Source organism: Zea mays, chromosome 3 (genome assembly GCF_902167145.1).
Source record: "Zea mays cultivar B73 chromosome 3, Zm-B73-REFERENCE-NAM-5.0, whole genome shotgun sequence".
NCBI lineage: Eukaryota > Viridiplantae > Streptophyta > Magnoliopsida > Poales > Poaceae > Zea > Zea mays.
The window spans coordinates 54,948,780-54,965,762 of NC_050098.1; the positions used below are offsets into that span (position 1 = coordinate 54,948,780).

Below are 16,983 nucleotides of genomic sequence, written 5' to 3' on the forward strand. Positions count from 1 at the left end.
ATTGTGGTCCAGCGGTTGCAGAGCTGCAGCCCCAGTTGCTGAAGCTTTCTTCGGCGCCATAGCGAAGGTTTGTGATCACCGGAGGTGTTCAAAAACTCAAAGAGTGGAAGTGAGTTCACCGGAGGTGGGCGCCAATGTTGGGACTTGTTCTCAAATGCTATGAGTTAAGAACAAGGCAACACAGAAAATGTTAACCGATAAAGTCCTTCGTCCTTCGAAGCATTATTTCCCTTAGGATATAATGATTTTCGGACGAAGGTTATGAAGGACGTACCTTCATAAACACGGCATATAATGGCGAAGAATGAATCATAAGGAATATGAAGGATAACATAGATAATTATATATGTATTATTAACTTATTTTTGCATTATTATTATGAAGAAACAGAAATGACATCGAATTACAAATGTACCTTCAGCTTGGAAGGAGATGAAAGTACAGGTGTGACGCAAAAGCAAATGCCAAATCAGCGTGAACAGTACGGGGGTACTGTTCACCTATTTATAGGCACGGGACACAGCCCATATAAAATTACATTCATGCCCTTTACATTTGGTAGTAATTCTATAGTAATCCACCGAGGTCTGAACAACCTTTTCATCTTTAAGTCGGTTTCTTTTTCTGCTACCACGCCGAAGCTTTCCTGCTCACATCTTCGGCGTTGTATCAACCTTCGTATTACTTTGGGCTTCTCCTACTGTGATATCGACTCGAGTCCGAAGATACCTGTTCACACATTATACTCCAGAAACACTGTTAAATCCTGTTTTTGAGGACCTTTGTAAGCCGAAGGCCCCCAACAGGCGCGACGGTCAATACGGCCAAAAATGGGCCGGCAGTATTGGCGGTGGCAGGCGGGCAGGAGCAGCGGTCACGTCGTCAGCCAAGCTTACGTCCCATCCAGGGACAGCGAGAGAAACCTCTCTCACGGCGTGAAGAAGGCGCGCCCGTGTTCCGTTCCTCGAACGGCTCGCGCACGCACAACGGCCGCCCCGCGAACCACTCGCCCCGTCGCATTAACTCCGCGGTGGGACAGGCGGCGCCTCTAGCAGGGGAAGCGAGCGACGCTTCACCTTCGCCATAACGACCGCGTCAAAAAAGGTACGCCACGTCATTCGATTTCGTATCCTTTTCCTTTTCCTCTTTCTCTCTCTTACAACAGGGACCGGGAAAGGGGGATACCCCGAAAAGGATCCTTCTCCGTGAAGGAAACAGGCTCCGAGCCTCCCTACTGATCAGAGGTTCAAAGGCTGGCCCCTCGGAGGGGTTTAACAGCCGCCTCAGAGCGCGTGGGCTCCACACCCACTACTGGTCAGAGGTTCGAAGGCCGGTCCCTAGAAAGGGTTCAACGGCCGCCTCAGGCCACTCGGGCTCCGCGCCCACTACTGATCAGGGGTTCGTAGGCTGGCCCTCGAAGGGTTCACAGCCGCCTCAGACATAGAGCGAGGGATGACCCTGGGTACGTTCGATACAAAACCAAGGCTTGGGCTACGCTCCCGAGGTACCCTAGGACATTTCCGAGACCAGCGGGAATGATCTTGTAACGGAATCCCATCAGAGGGAGGCATCGAGCCCTCGAACCCCGTCGACAGGGGACCGGGTCCGGCAGATCACCCACAGGTACTTTTGAGCGCGCCTCCGGGCCTCTAGCCGACCCCTAACAAATGGGGCACGAGCGTCCACTCGGATTACCCGCCAGCAGCTCACCGGAGACACCATGTTCGGCGCCCTCCGAGGGCAACATGGCGCTTTCCCCCCCCCCCCTCCTCCTTGTGGAAAGTCGACGCAGGGGCGTATGTAAAAAAGTCGAGTCTGCCCTTGACCGTCCTCTCGCCCTGTGCAGAGGCTCGGGGGCTGCTCTCGCAAACCTGGCTCCGGCCAAACTGTTGACAGCGTCAACATACCAGCCCGAGGACTTGGGACTCGACCGTGCACCCGGGCTACGGCCAGCTCGCATGAGGGAACGACCAGGCCAGCCGAAGCATTGCGCGAGGCATTAAGACCTCGGGGGAGTCAAACCACTCCTCCGAGGCCTCGGGGGCTACACCCGGCGGGTGCGCTCGCGCGCACCCACCGGAACAAAACGCAACCGAGAAAGGCTGGTCTCCTTGCAAAAAAAGTGCGACAAAAGCCTCCAAGCGAGTGTTAACACTCCCTTCGAGGCTCGGGGGCTACTGTCGGGGACCATAATTAGGGGTACCCTCAAGACTCCAAATTCTCAGCTGGTAACCCCCATCAGCACAAAGCTGCAAAGGCCTGATGGGTGCGACTAAGTCAGGGATCGATCCATTCGACGGACTCGATCACGCCTCGCCCGAGCCCAGCCTCGGGCAAGGGCAGCCGACCCTGGAGGATCTACGTCTCGCCCGAGGCCCCCCTCCAGCGACGAACATACTTCCGGCTCGCCCGAGGCCCAGTCTTCGCCAAGAAGCAACCCTGGCCAAATCGCCACGCCAACCGACCAAATCGCAGGGGCATTTAATGCAAAGGTGGCCTGACACCTTTATCCTGACGCACGTCCTCCAGTCGACAGAGCCGAAGTGACCACAGTCACTTCGCCTCTCCACTGACCGGCCTGACAGAAGGACAGTGTCGCCTGCGCCGCTCCGACTGCTGTGCCACTCGACAGAGTGAGGCTGACAGGCAGCCAGGCCCGGCCTCGGGCACCATAGAAAACTCCGCTCCGCCCGACCCAGGGCTCGGACTCGGGCTCAGCCCCGGAAGACAGCGAACTCCGCTCCGCCCGACCCAGGGCTCGGACTCGGGCTCAGCCCCGGAAGACGGCGAACTCCACTTCGCCCGACCCAGGGCTCGGACTCGGGCTCAGCCCCGGAAGACGGCGAACTCCGCTCCGCCCGACCCAGGGCTCGGACTCGGGCTCAGCCCCGGAAGACGGCGAACTCCGCTCCGCCCGACCAAGGGCTCGGACTCGGGCTCGGCCCCGGAAGACGGCGAACTCCGCTCCGCCCGACCTAGGGCTCGGACTCGGGCTCAGCCCCGGAAGACGACGAACTCCGCTTCGCCCGACCCCAGGGCTCGGACTCGGGCTCAGCCCCTGAAGACGACGAACTCCGCTTCGCCCGATCCCAGGGCTCAGACTCAACCCTGGCCTCCGCCGACGGTCTCCGCCTCGCCCGACCCAGGGGCTCGGACTCGACCTCGGCCTCGGAAGACAGACTCGACCTCGACCTCGGAGGAGCCTCCTCATCGCCCAACCTAGGGCACGGACCGACCGCGTCAACAGGAGGCGCCATCATTACCCTACCCCAAGCTGACTTAGGCTACGGGGAACAAGACCGGCGTCCTATCTGGCTCGCTCCGCCAAACAAGTAATGATGGCGCCCCGCACGCTCTATGACGACGGTGGCTCTCAGCCCCCTTACGGAAGCAAGAGGACGTCAGCAAGGACTCGACAGCCCCGACAGCTGTCCTTCCGCTAGGCTCCAGCGCTCCTCCGACGGCCACGACACCACATGAACCGGGTGCCAAAACCTCTCCGGCTGCCACGATGGCGTGTACTTAGGGCGCTAGCTCTCCTCCGGTAGACACGTTAGCACTCTGCTACACCCCCCACTGTACACCTGGATCCTTTCCTTGCGCCTATAAAAGGGAGGACCAGGGCCCTCTTAGAAAGGGTTGGCCGCGCAGGGAAGAGGACGGGACAGGCGCTTGCGTGAGGCCGCTCGCTCCCCTCCCGCGTGAACGCTTGTAACCCCCTACTGCAAGCGCACCCGACCTGGGCGCGGGACAAACATGAAGGCCGCGGGATTTCCACCTCTCTCTCTCGCTCCGGCTGCCTTTTTTTCCCCCTTCGCACTCCGTCTCGCGCCGACCCATCTGGGCTGGGGCACGCGACGATATTTCACTCGTCGGCCCAGGGACCCCCCGGTCTCGAAACGCCGACACGTCCGGAGCCATGCAGTGAAGGAACCGTTCGTGCAGCGAAGTCGCGGACCGTCCGTGCCACCGCAGAGGGCACCGCCAGGCGGTACACCCCTAGTTTTTGGTGCCAGATCGGCGTCAACACACTTTTTGGTAACTCCGCTAGGGAATAAGAGGGACAAGAGGTGTGACCTAGCAAAGATCGATCATAGATGGTCGGTTCAAATTATCACACAGATGCTTCCCTGGCCCCCCAGCAACATCGTAAAGTCGTCGATTGAAAAATTGTTTGCGGAAGAACTAAAGAAACTGGATGACTACAAGAGACAGTTGATGGCGGAGGTCGAGGCGAATTTCTTGCTGATCTCAAAGTTGACCGACACAAGAAGCTCGTCCGACAGACGAAGGAGTGTGACCTGGCATCTCTTTGACCCGTTGCGCCTGCACGCAATGTAAGTGAAACAGACAATGTCCAATCTCTGAGGGTTTATGTAGATGAACAACGGGTGCAAGTAAAGTAGTTAATAGGGGATATGCAGAATGATTTCAAAAGGACGACACGCGTATTTGAAAAATCTATTATCCCCGATTTCCTGTCGCACAATTTTCATATTAGAGGCACTACGTAGGATTCATCGGCTGCAAATAGGCACAGTCCTAGCCGCTTTATGGAATGCCGATGAATTCCTATACCGAACAACCACGGTCTCCACCACATGCGTGGGAAAAATCTACACCCTACGCACGGCCAGACCGTCCCGTCTTGAGTCCGAACTATCCAACCCTACACACGGACCATCCGAGCATACCACTGGACCGTCTGGATATTATATCAAACCTTCCGAGATAGGGTATGCAGCGCGAATTATTATCAACAACCCGCCTACTCATCCCCGCATAACTTCTCTCTACCTCAAAATCGTGGTACGATTCCATCAACACATGGTTACGAGTCCTTTTCGGTCCCCAGAAGGCTGAAAAAATCTAACGTCCAACACGGGGCACCTAATCACCCCGTGTAATAAGAAGCACACACGACCGGGCCCGAACCATCCATGCACGAACGTGAGGGCATTTTGGTAAGCCGTTGATGAGCATTAGGACTGCAGAGATGTCCAAATGCTGAGAGATCCGAAGACATGCACGGGTCATCATGCATGTACATTCGCAGGGGTGATGACTGATGAAGGTATGCATGGTTGCTTAATTAGAAGGGGAATTTGGATCCATACCATTAAAAGATCACCACTTTGGATCCATACCATTACTATCTCACTTACATGTGGGTCCACATGAGTCAATGACATGTGGGGTCCATGGTATATATCTAAAGTTTAGATCTTTTAATGGTATAGATCCAATTGTTCCTTAGAAAAAAATGGGACTATTGTCTTACATATATATTGATGACTGTTGATGTAAAATCATGCATAGGGCTCGCTCTTGTTTTATCTTCTGGCTCCCAAGCTAGTATTTCTTTCTTTTTTTAAAAAAAAGAGGAATAACAGCAGGATCAAGTGATGCAGAAGAAACCGTGCTCTCTATATGCTCTCGCTGGACTACTACGATGGCGACCACACATCCCTCTCGAACAGAGAGAGATTAATCAGCAAACCACATGGGATCGTCGATGCACCTGACAGCTGGAGCTGCGGCTGCAGTGCTTAAATCTAGAGAACAACCGTCTAAAACTCACTGATCGATTAGATGAAGGGAGGGAGGGCGGCTAATAAGAAACAGGGGTCACTGCCAAGAGAGTTGGCGACAGGTAGGAAATGCATGTCTACCACCCTTTCTCCAATCAAGTAGCAATCCGGCATTAAGGCGGGAATTCAATTCGTAATATTTGGGATCTTCTCGGGACCGCTAGCTAGCTATCTTTCGTCGAGCTCGCTTAATCAGCTGGGCCACAACCAGAAATGCGTGCCCAGAAGAAGAAGAAAAACCCCTGTTGAAACCGTGTAACGTACTTTACCACATACAACTATCTGTCTTAACTTATGATCCACAGCATTTTTTTTTGCGTCTTTTGCTCCCTGCCAGATGGTAAGGGCACGCGTGGCGTATCTCGTACGTAGTCATAATAATCCCATAAAAAAGCAGTTATTTTCCATCACGGAAAAAACATTTGATGATGTGGATTCCACTGCGACCGTGCATAGCATAATATGAGTTGTCAAAGTGTATTACTTATATATATATTCGTATTACTCCCTCCATCCCAAATTAAAAAGTGTTTTATTTAATTAATGGATTCATACAATACTTGAAGTATGAGTTTTATATATGTGTATAGGTTCATCTTCACTCATTTGAGTATAGACATAAAAATCAAGAGCTAAAACGAGTACTATTATGGAACGGAGAGAGTAGAAATTTGAAGCCACGATTTACGGAGGCTTAGTTTGAGGTAATACAAGCTAAATTTTCCCTCCCGAATCCAAGTCAAACATATATATATCTCTACTACTTATTAAGCCGGTAAGGGTAGCCTGCCATTTTCTGTTCTGCCTTTTTTCATTTCCTGTTTTGCCCTCATCTCTGGGTTCTGTCCGGCAGTAGCGGAGGGCAAAGAAAAATGTGTATGGCTCAAAAAATGAAATCTGCAAGAATTGTGAATTGAACTCAAGACCTGGTGCTAGATTAGAGACAACATATCCACCACACCACGTCTTATTTTGATGTTATAGTAGAAGATATGAGAGTTATTAAAAGTAAGGTATGGCTGATGCCACACTAAGCCATAATGGCTCCTCCGCTGTTGTTGTCTGGCAAACCATCACATTCTGTGACGTGGGACGTCGAGCAACTCCTGACTTGGGGCACTCCGGTCCCATGTGACAAAATCCCCCATTCCCATTCAGCCATTCCTATCGTGCAAGCCATCACACACTCCGGACGTTGGGCCCACATTGCAGACTATGGGCGCCCACATGACAGCCACCCTTAGTTTTGCACACACCGGACCCACGTCTGCTCGCGCAAAAAGTTGCCTCAATTTGACACTGGCAGGAGCATTTGACCACGATTGCTTTCTCTGAAGAAGGAAGGCTTATAAGCCGGTAGAAGCTATGTTGGTTGGTCGGTATGGTCATAAAAATGTGCAAGCCGTGACGACGACATAGGTCGCGTGGGCTGTGTTTCTTTGGTGCGGCCCAAGTAGCTGCCAGGAGGCCGCACGCTTCTTACCCTGACCCAGCTTGGCTTTAGGGTCAGTCTCCCTTGCTTTCTCTGCCCAGCGAGCCCTCGCCCTCTAGCTCTTCCTGCTAGCGCCGTCTCCGTCCCGTGCTCTCCTGTTCATCATCGATCTCAGCCATCTCAGGAGCACCAGCTCACTCCCAGATGCCCGCGCAAAGGAATCCCCCATGATCTCCCTCCAAACTACCCACTCCCTCCACGATCTCCCCCTCTAGCTCATGATCCCTCCGCCCGCCCCCACCCCCCGCCTGCCACACCCACGGGCGCAACAAGCCAACAACCCACACTCGGCCCCGCTACCCCGATCCATCGCCATAAATCCGCTACCTCCTCCTTGAGTCCTACTTGATTGCTCCATGCTCGACCGGTCGACCGGACGAAAGGGCAGCTCCGACCGTGACCACAGCGCGATGTGCGACGAGTGAGGGCGGTGGCGGGGGTTGCGACCAACGACGGAGAGCCACACAAAGAAGCCCGTCAGCGATGTTTTCCTCAAGGTTCGCTCGCTCATTCCTTCCTTCCTTGTGCTATTGGCGTGTGATCCTAGATAGCGCTCTCTTGATTTCATCCTTATCCACGTGAATCCTGGATCACACTGCATGCAGATCGGATTACTGGAAGGCCAGACCAGCTGCTCGCATTCACTGGTGCACGGTGTGGGAGCTGAGAGCTCCGTTCCTATGGTCGGGCTCCACCTCTCTTGGGCCCTTGTGCAGATACGCAGAGGTAGTGTCCCCTAATTTGTTTGTCATGTCCCCTAATTTGTTTGTCAGAGCTACTTGAGGATGTCAATGAGGTATGGCTCCGCTGGTTCATCAGTATTCAGTAATTATAAGGCATTATGGGTTAGCATGCTCTCTCTCCTACTAAGCTAGCTAAATGTGGTTATCAGGTCTCAATAAGTATCCATTTTTAAAAGTATAAATTGTTATAGCCATACACGCAAGTCTTTATTTTGGAAATAACCAAAGGTTCTGAACCTGCATTGTGCTAACTCGTCAATCATTCCTGAAATGCGATTCCTTTTTTCATTCAGAGTTCGGTTGGACAAATTAAGATGGATTGAGATCTTAGTTGTTAAGGTAGAAGCAAAAGCACCACCACTGAATCCTATACTTTAAACGATGATAGCAGCAGTTGCGGTCTTCGATATCTTAGTGTGTTACTTGGTGATAGCAGCAGCTGTGATCTCCAATATTCTAGGGCATGTTTGCCTCCCTCTTCTAAACTTAGAGATCTAAAAGCTTTAGAATGTTTTAGCTTTCTTTTGATGTCCAAGTCTCTAATGTAAGGTGGGCTAAAGGTTAAAGCCAACTTTAGACCACCTGATGCATATAAGAAAGAAGGGTCCACATGCACCATTCTCTGTGGATAGCAAAATCGAGCTCGATGTCCTTGAAGATTGATCGAGATAATATTAGTCAGTACTGAATTTAATTTTAATGACAAGTTTGTAATGGGTAGGATAATAAGGGATATGTTACAGGTTGTTGGTTTCTTGGATGAATATGCTGCTGCATAGGGTTAGGCCTGAAAGGAGAAACAAAACATGATTGGTTTTTGTAGCTCTCCTCCCCTCATCTCTCCATGGGATTGGAATATATATAACTTTGTGAGTTTATATGGAAAGCAATAGATATTGTTTATTTCCTCTCTTCTCTCCTCTCCTCTCCTCTCTATGCCATATTACTGCTTTTAAACTAAGGCGACACTGCTAGAGGCACTATTATATGTCAAGTTCATATATTGAGAATTTGAACTCTAGCCTATTGATGATGATAATTGTTCATTGTCTGAAATTCCTCTATTTGACCTCTATATATGTCTGAAATTCCTAAACAACATTATGTCCATGTTTGTGTGTTAATATTTTTTGGTCATTATGTCATGAGTTTGTGTTAATAATCTGAATACTAAAGCATGTGGTAGGCACCATTATGTCTAAAATTCCTATACACATTGCTTATGATTGTTTGAGGATTACACCTGTCTTGAGTTTTTATATTAATAATCTGAATAGTAAGGTTCGTTGTACCTTGTAACACCTGAGTTTAGTTGTTGGCTCTGAATTTTGAAAAAAAGATTTTTTTTACCAAATACAACATCAGATGTAATTTTACTACTGTGATTAAGTTATATCACATATTCACGAGAAATTTGCTATTTTGCCACTCTCAATTTTGGCTGCCTGTTATTATGCCATCCCGTGTCTATGACTGGTGGGACCGTCTGTGTCTATGATTTGTGGGTCCGATGGCATACTGGCGAAGCCCACAAATGATAATGGCAAAATTGCCAATGGCTCCATATTCACAGTAGTATTATTGTGTTCTTCAAGCAAGTCAATTACAGTGAGCTTTTAGTCATGAATTTACAGTAGTCTATGAAAGATCATTCTTGAATTTTTGCCTTTAAATTGTCTTGTTAAATCTTGTATACTACACTACTAGGTGAGTGCTCGTGCGTCACAGACCCGAGTTTCTCTTCAACGTCATCCCGGACGGCTCGTGGATGTCGTCCTCTATCTCATAACAGTATAACACATATTTGTATATATAAGTTATCGATCTATTATATGATCCCGTTGCAACGCACGAGCACTGAGCTAGTAGTTACAAGAAGCTCCAGCTACCCTGGGTCGCACCCAACAACCAGGTGCATGCGGTTTGGTGCCTCCTCCTGCCATGCACCAGGTCAAACCTCCCCTCCAATCGGATTCACCCCCACACGCTGCGTATTTGTTTCTACTTGCATGCACGAAAATTTTGAAAGACATACACACAAATTTAGGAAATAGATTGACATGCATGGAAATAAAAAAATCTGATCTGAATGCTTTATTTCGTCCATAAATATAAGATCTCTATAACAACCATGCAGCTAGACTCGTTATAAACATTTTATGATATTTACTCATACTAAGTATGCTACACTATGTAGTTATTTATGCAATGCGGTACGCTGCGTAGAAAATCAGTTTACTGCTGCATGTGCACAAATTTAAAATGGCAAGAATGTGTATTGAGAGGAAATGGATTGACATACATGGAAACAAAAAATCTTATTTAAATGCTTTATTCCCCCGTAAATATAGGATATCTACAATAGTAATGCAACTAAGTTCGTTGGAACTGGTTTATGACATATACTGATACTAATTATGGTACACGGTGTAGACATTTATGCATTGTAGTACACCGTGTAAAAAATATGTTTCCTGCTCTATGCGCACAAATTTAGGATGGCAAGAATGTGAGTTGAAAGGAAATTGATAGGCATGCATGCAAACAAAAAATCTGATTTAAATATTTTATTTCGTTCATAAAAGTAGGATCTCTACAACAGCCATGGAGCTAGGATCGTTGGAACCAGTTGATGCCATATACTGATACTAATTATGCTACACGGTATAGATATTTATGCAGTGTGGAACATCGCGTAAAAAATCTGTTTCTTGCTGCATGCGCACAAATTTATGATGACGAGTATGTGCGTTGAAAGAAAATAGATTGACATGCATGGAAACAAAAAAAATCTGATTTTAATACTTAATTTCCTTCATAAATATAGGATCTCTCTAATAGCATGCATTTAGCCTCGTTAGAACCAGTTTATGATATATACTGATACTAATTATAGTACATGGTGAAGGTATTTATGCACTACGGTACACTGTGTAAAAAACTGTTTTTTGTTGCATGCCACGAATTTAGGATGTCAAGAATGTGATTTTAAATTAAATGGATTGACATGCATGGAAACAAAAAAAAATGATTTTCAATTATGCTTTATTTCGTCCATAAATATATGATCTCTCCAACAGTCATGTAGTTAGGCTCGTTAGAACCAGTTTATGATATATACTGATACTAATTATGCTACATGTCGAAGATATTTATGCATTGCGGTACACTACGTAAAAATCAATAAACATTAACATAAAATGTGAATAAAAATACCATAATCATACAAAAGATGGAAGAAGAGATACGAACTCATAATATATCATAAAAGTCTATTGAAGGCATAAATATATATAAAAATAGCATAAATCAGGGCCGTCGATCCGCCACCGTTCGCGCCTAGAGAAGTCCGTCGTCGTCGCGGGAGGTGGGATGCCAGCTTGCGCCACTCCGGGACGCGCGCGCCTCTGGGATCCGTCGTCGCGTGCGCACCTCCCTCAGGGCCACCATCGCGCCTCGCGCAACCGTCGTCGCCACCGAGCCTAGGGTGCGCCGCCGCCGCTCATACGCTTCGAGAGCGTCGCCACCGGTCACCCGCCTCAGGGCGCCACCGCCGCTGGCCACCGGGATCGCTGCTGCTCGCACGTCCGAGGAAATCGCCGCCGCCGCCATTGCTAAAATCTAATCACTGGCAGCCTAGAGGTGTTTTTATAGTCGTCCGAACCTGATGCGACTGAACTGGATGACACCGTTGATCGAGTCAGTGCTTCCTCTAGTTATTGTAAGCACATGGCTCCAAATATACAAACTATATATATAACCAAACAAACAAGATTTTGTGCTGCTGTTGGTCACTGAAAGATGCCACAAGGCCATCATGCATGGGGGGACGCACATCCGCACATGTAGACTGCCTCTGCCCTCTCTGCGTGCATGCATGGGTTTGCAGAATCAGAGAAAGCACGTGGGGAAAACTGCACTCCGTCCGGGCCCAGCCAGCAATCACCCCAAATCGTAAAAACGAGGCATCAAAAGGCCGCACATATTCTGTTTCTGGGCACGTGAAAAAGCTGTCCGGCTTTCCGGAGCAAAAGAGAAGGGGAAAAAAAGCGAAAGGGGAGCAAGCATGCAAGTGACTGGAGTGAGTAGGAGATTTGTAATTCGGTAAATCCAAGCTCTGCTGCTGGTACAGCCTAGCTAACTGATTGATTAGCTAGTGTCCGGAATGTGACACAAGTTGCACATGCACCTACGCACAAGAAGGGCTAGGATCTTGTGTCACACGTATAGGGGCATGTGGTTTCTCTGCCCTTTTGTTTGAGGCCTTCGCTTTTACCCTTTTTGCCATACTGAACAAGACATGAGAAGACGCATCGTATCGTGTATGCATTAAAAAAAATAACAAAAAAGCTTACAGTTTTATTTGATTACTCGTGTTTCCTAGGTGAAGTTGGAAACTACTACAGGTAGACATTGAGAGCGAGGATACCGACGAGAATTGAAAGAGCTAAAATGTTTATACTATTTAGTTTTAAATAGAAAGATAATTTTAGCTCACTCCGATCCCTTCCGATGTTCTTAGCTTCAAACAAACCGAATATTCTTACTTGTAGACAAACCGCTAGGGCCTAGGGCGACGAAAACCCCTCCAATTACGAGCGTGTCTCTCGTGGACCTCCGGGGGTGCACGTAACGACGGGGTGCCCCCCCCCCCCCCCCCCCCCCCGGTCTTCTGTGACATTCCACGTGTCAGGCCCAGGGCCATGAATTCTCTGCGCAGACGAGCCGCGCCCACGACTTTTTGTTGTTACGTGCCCCCGGTGAAACGTCCCACGCACCTTTCCTGGTGTGCCATGTGTATGTATATAATGTGTGTAAAAGGTAGTATATGCACGGCACGGACGACACCAGCAGCAGAGCCCCGAGCAATCCCTTCTCGCCCTTTTCACTTTTCAGATCCAGCCAGCCAGCCAGCCATCCCACTCCGCACCGCATTCCTCGCAGTGGCAGAGCTTGCAGCGGTGGTCTCTTCCCCTTCCTCCTGTCTCCTCCTCGCTCGATCTCCTCTCCCAAGCAGCGAGAAGCGGATGGGGAGGGCGCCGTGCTGCGAGAAGGTGGGGCTGAAGAAGGGGAGGTGGACCAAGGAGGAGGACGAGGTCCTGGCGAGGTACATCAAGGAGCACGGGGAAGGATCGTGGAGGTCACTGCCCAAGAATGCCGGTACGGATCGAAGTGGCGAGTTTGTTATATTAGCTAGCTCTGTGTGTTGGCAATAGGGGGGCTGAGGCTGGTTTTGCTGGCAGGGCTGCTGCGGTGCGGGAAGAGCTGCAGGCTGCGGTGGATCAACTACCTGCGGGCGGGTCTCAAGAGGGGGAACATCTCGGAGGAGGAGGAGGACATGATCATCAAGCTCCACGCCACGCTTGGCAACAGGTACCTGTCCATGCCTATCTATCTATCTACTATCTGGCATTCGATTCCTTCAACCTCGAGCTGCTTGGGCCGTGTCCACAGTCCATCTTTTCTCTTTGATTAATTCCTGCGCTTAATCAACTCCATCCATGCTCTGGGCCGCTTCAGGGTTCAGAGTTCTTGCACGGTACGTAGTAGGGGGACGAAAAACCCTGTGCGCTTTATTATGCCACCGACCGACAGTGGCGAATCTAGGTCCAATTTACTTGATATTTTTTTTTTTCTCTCTCTCTCTCCATCTGGTGCAAAGTGAGAACGGGAGGGCATGTGCCAAGAAGCTCTGTTCCCCCCTTCCACTGAAAGAGAAGGAACCAAAATCAAATGGCAGAGGAACACGGAGTTGCCAAAACCAGGCCGCGCGTAGATGCCCCTCCCCCTCCCTTCAATTGTTCATTCAGATAGAGCCTGTTTGACTAGTATGCTATCTTTGTTCCATCAAAAAAAATATAGATGGTTGAAATGTAGTTTTAGAGACTAGAAGAGGTGCGGAAAAGGTCGCGGTTTTAGCAATGCCATTCCAGGATGTCCAGTTAGTGTCGTGGTGCACCCGCCGTCTTGCCGGCCGGCTAGGTAGAAACGTGGTCAAGACACATTTCTTTCTAGACGGAGACGGAAGAGGAGGAAGCCGCCCCCCCGTGTGCTTTCATGGACAGGATGGTCGAGCAAGCAAAAACCCTGCACACTGGACGGTCACCTTTGTCAATGGCCACTTTTTGTCATGGGGCGAGTGAGTGCACGGTACTTTTCTACGTCCGCCCTCGTTGGCCTCGTGCGCGCACGTAGAATGTGCCGCCATCGCCATGGAAAAGAAGAGGGCAGCCGCAGCGCAGGGAATTATTTCTTCGGTTTCTCTTTCCTCCGCGCCTCAATCGTTGGTCATTCCCATTGGCGGATTAAAAACAATCCTAAGGGCTAGTTTAGAAACCTCGTTTTCCCATGAGATTTTTATTTTTTTAAGGAAAATTATTCATTTTCTCTTATAAAAATAGGAATCCCTTAGAAAAATAGTGTTCCCAAAACACTATTTTCTAAGGGTTTTTCGTTTTTCCAAGATAAATTAGTTCATTTTTTTTGAAAAATTGGAAATTTCATGGAAAAATGGTGTTGGCAAACTAGTCCTAAATCTGCAACTTTAATAATCCTTCGTTCTGTCATTATTAGTACCCCTACTCGTTTTAGCTCTGTTTTTTTTTAATTTGAGATATAGACATAAAAAGAACCTAAATTCAGACGTCTAAACAAATTTTACCGAGTTGCAAAATGAATGAATCAGGACCCCCCTAAATTTAGCTCTGCTGCAGGCCGCTGGCAAGGCATGTAGGGCAGGGCAGTCGTTTGCCACGCGGTCCGGCTCGCTTAACACGTGGTTTGAATATATATTTTTTACTCAGACACGCGATAGAAAAAAGATGCCGGAGTTAGGGAGAGAAAAAGAAAGGGGAATATTCCTTGTCCAGCGAAGAGCTAGGCCACACCCACACGATATGGACTGCACTGCACGTACTGGGATATTCGGTATCCTGGTCACCCCGGCATTATTTGGACAATATATATATGTAGGGGCGGGTCCGCGATCCCAAAGTCGGACGCGCTACGTGTTATTTGGACGCCTGGAACCTCTCTCGTTTCTCACGTGGGACTATCGTACCCCTACTCTACGTGTATCTATATCGTGCTCGTCACATGACACGCACACCACTTGTCGGTAGACAGACATCGGCCCCCAAGAACCGAAGTGCTACGCCCTCTCCCCGACCACTGCACACTGGTGCCTGTCGCACTGTATGAGAGATGCGTGGCTCGGCAAATTCGGAGCGGATTAATGTCGTCACCAAGAAACTAGAAACCACTTGCGTTCGTCACCTTTCATGGACCGCAGCAGCTGCAGCAATCCTGCCAACGGAAACGCGCGCACATGGTGCATTAGTTCGCGCTGGACGCCGCTGCGATCCTTCATTTCGTTTCGTTTATTTACTATACTCGCGCGCGCCGCAGCTAGCTATGGTTGTTAGATCACCAGCACGCGTATTGATTGCCACATGTGCCTGCCGCCTGGACTGGACCTGCAGTGCAGCTCCTGTCCTGTGCACGCCTCTCCTGCTGTTCTAGTCTCATCAACCTCAAGTTTCATTCTTCTTTCTTCTCCCCGCAGGTGGTCCCTGATCGCCGGTCACTTGCCCGGTCGAACAGACAACGAGATCAAAAACTACTGGAACTCGCACCTGAGCAGGCGGGCGGCCGACTTCCGCGACGGCGTCGTCGTCGACATCGACCTCAGCAAGCTGCCCGGCGGCGGGAAACGGCGCGGCGGCCGGGCCAGCCGGGGCGCCGTCGTGGCCGCGGCCAAGGAGAAGAAGGCCAAGGAGAAGGACGACAGGGGCAATAGCAAGGTCGCAGAAGCGGAGCAGCAGCTCAGGGACACGGAGGACGACGACGGCGGCAGCGTCTCCACGCCGAGGCCTCAGTCTGATGACTGCGGCACCGCCCAGAGCGAAGAGGAGCAAGCGCAGGCCAGCGCCAGCGGCCTGACATCCGATGGGCATGGGCCCGAGGAGGAGGAGGAGGAGGACCCGCTGGCTCTGAGCGAGGAGATGGTGAGTGCGCTTCTGGCCCCGGAAAGCCCAAAGCTGGAGGTGGGCCCCGATGGCTCGTGCATGGACAGCTACAGTGGCCCTCCGTCAGGGGAAAGCGGCTGTGGGTCCAGTGGGCCTTCTGGCGACGTGGCCCAGGACCTGGACCTAGACGACGACAAGGCCATCATGGACTGGGACTTGATGGGGCTGGACATCTCGACCGCCGGTGACATGTGGGACCAGCTGGTGTGGGACTACGACGAAACGTTGGTCACGGAACCGGAAGGAGGGGAGGAAGGGCACCAGCAGCAGGACGATGTCATGTCAGACCTCTTCTTCCTGGACAATCTCTAGGAGGTGCGAGGATAGCATGGGCATGGCTGCCGTGATGCTTTATGCTTTTTAATTTGATCCGGTACTTGTAGGTTTTTGGGTGTGTTCAGTTCAGAGATGAGTGGCGGTGTCAGAGACGAGATAAGGGGAGTGCTCCAGTGACATCTTTGTTTGCTGGCCGGATCTCACGAACCCGTAGAATGGCAAGAATGTAGAAAAATAAGCACGCAATATCACTTGGAAACCTTTCATCAGTAGAGCCTGTCTAACATCTACAGACGGAGAAATGCAAAAAAAAAAAAAAAAGGTTGCTGGGATTGCCATAGTCTGCTAATCCTTAGGTCTTTTCTTTTGACAAACACGATTGCTTTATTAATTGATTCAAGTCATGATTACAATCGCCGAGAGCCTCAACTCCCAGAGCCAGACTGGAAGTGTTTCCATCATTCCTTGTATATCTACTGGAGAAAACGGATAGATTTTATACAAGTTAGGCTGCATAGCTCAGGCTCGTAGCAAGCCAAAAATCCATCTCAACCTATTTCAATAAACTCCAATCTACATGGAACAATTCACAAAATTAAAATAACCGAACAAGGTCTAAGTGCAGTAACATTGATTTCACCTTCACGTTGGACAAAAACAACTTGCTGGGAAAGCATGTTGAGAAGAAGTTTTTTTTAAAAGCGGCCAATACGCTGGTTTTTCATTAAGGTCCCATTTGTTTCGTTGAAATTGAATTCTACTCTAATAATCATAATTTAAACATAAACTAATTAAGTTAATATATTTGAATACATAATATATTTGTATATTGTCCTAAATCATATAAGAAAGAT

At 49.4% G+C, this 16,983-nt stretch overlaps 1 protein-coding gene across 2 annotated transcripts; it reads left to right on the top strand.

Moving 5' to 3' along the window:
• The first annotated feature begins 12,644 nt into the window (after positions 1-12,644).
• LOC541969 (R2R3 Myb transcription factor MYB-IF35) lies at positions 12,645-16,543 on the top strand. Of its 2 annotated transcripts, none has more exons than XM_023301942.2 (3): positions 12,645-12,986; positions 13,070-13,199; positions 15,364-16,543. In XM_023301942.2, the coding sequence occupies exons 1-3, from the start codon at positions 12,854-12,856 to the stop codon at positions 16,163-16,165; spliced, it is 1,065 nt and encodes a 354-aa protein (XP_023157710.1). In that variant the 5' UTR covers positions 12,645-12,853; the 3' UTR covers positions 16,166-16,543. The 2 variants fall into 2 exon arrangements, with proteins under 2 accessions (XP_023157710.1, NP_001105092.1); NM_001111622.1 differs by having other exon boundaries at positions 12,854-12,986; positions 15,391-16,165.
• The last annotated feature ends 440 nt before the right edge of the window (positions 16,544-16,983 follow it).

Excerpts from the sequence above, each read along its gene's own strand:
- LOC541969 (XM_023301942.2), top strand. The coding sequence starts at position 12,854 with ATGGGGAGGGCGCCGTGCTGCGAGAAGGTGGGGCTGAAGAAGGGGAGG. Across the intron at positions 12,987-13,069 it reads GTCACTGCCCAAGAATGCCG|GGCTGCTGCGGTGCGGGAAG; the intron begins GTACGGATCGAA and ends TTTTGCTGGCAG. Across the intron at positions 13,200-15,363 it reads CACGCCACGCTTGGCAACAG|TTTCATTCTTCTTTCTTCTC; the intron begins GTACCTGTCCAT and ends ATCAACCTCAAG.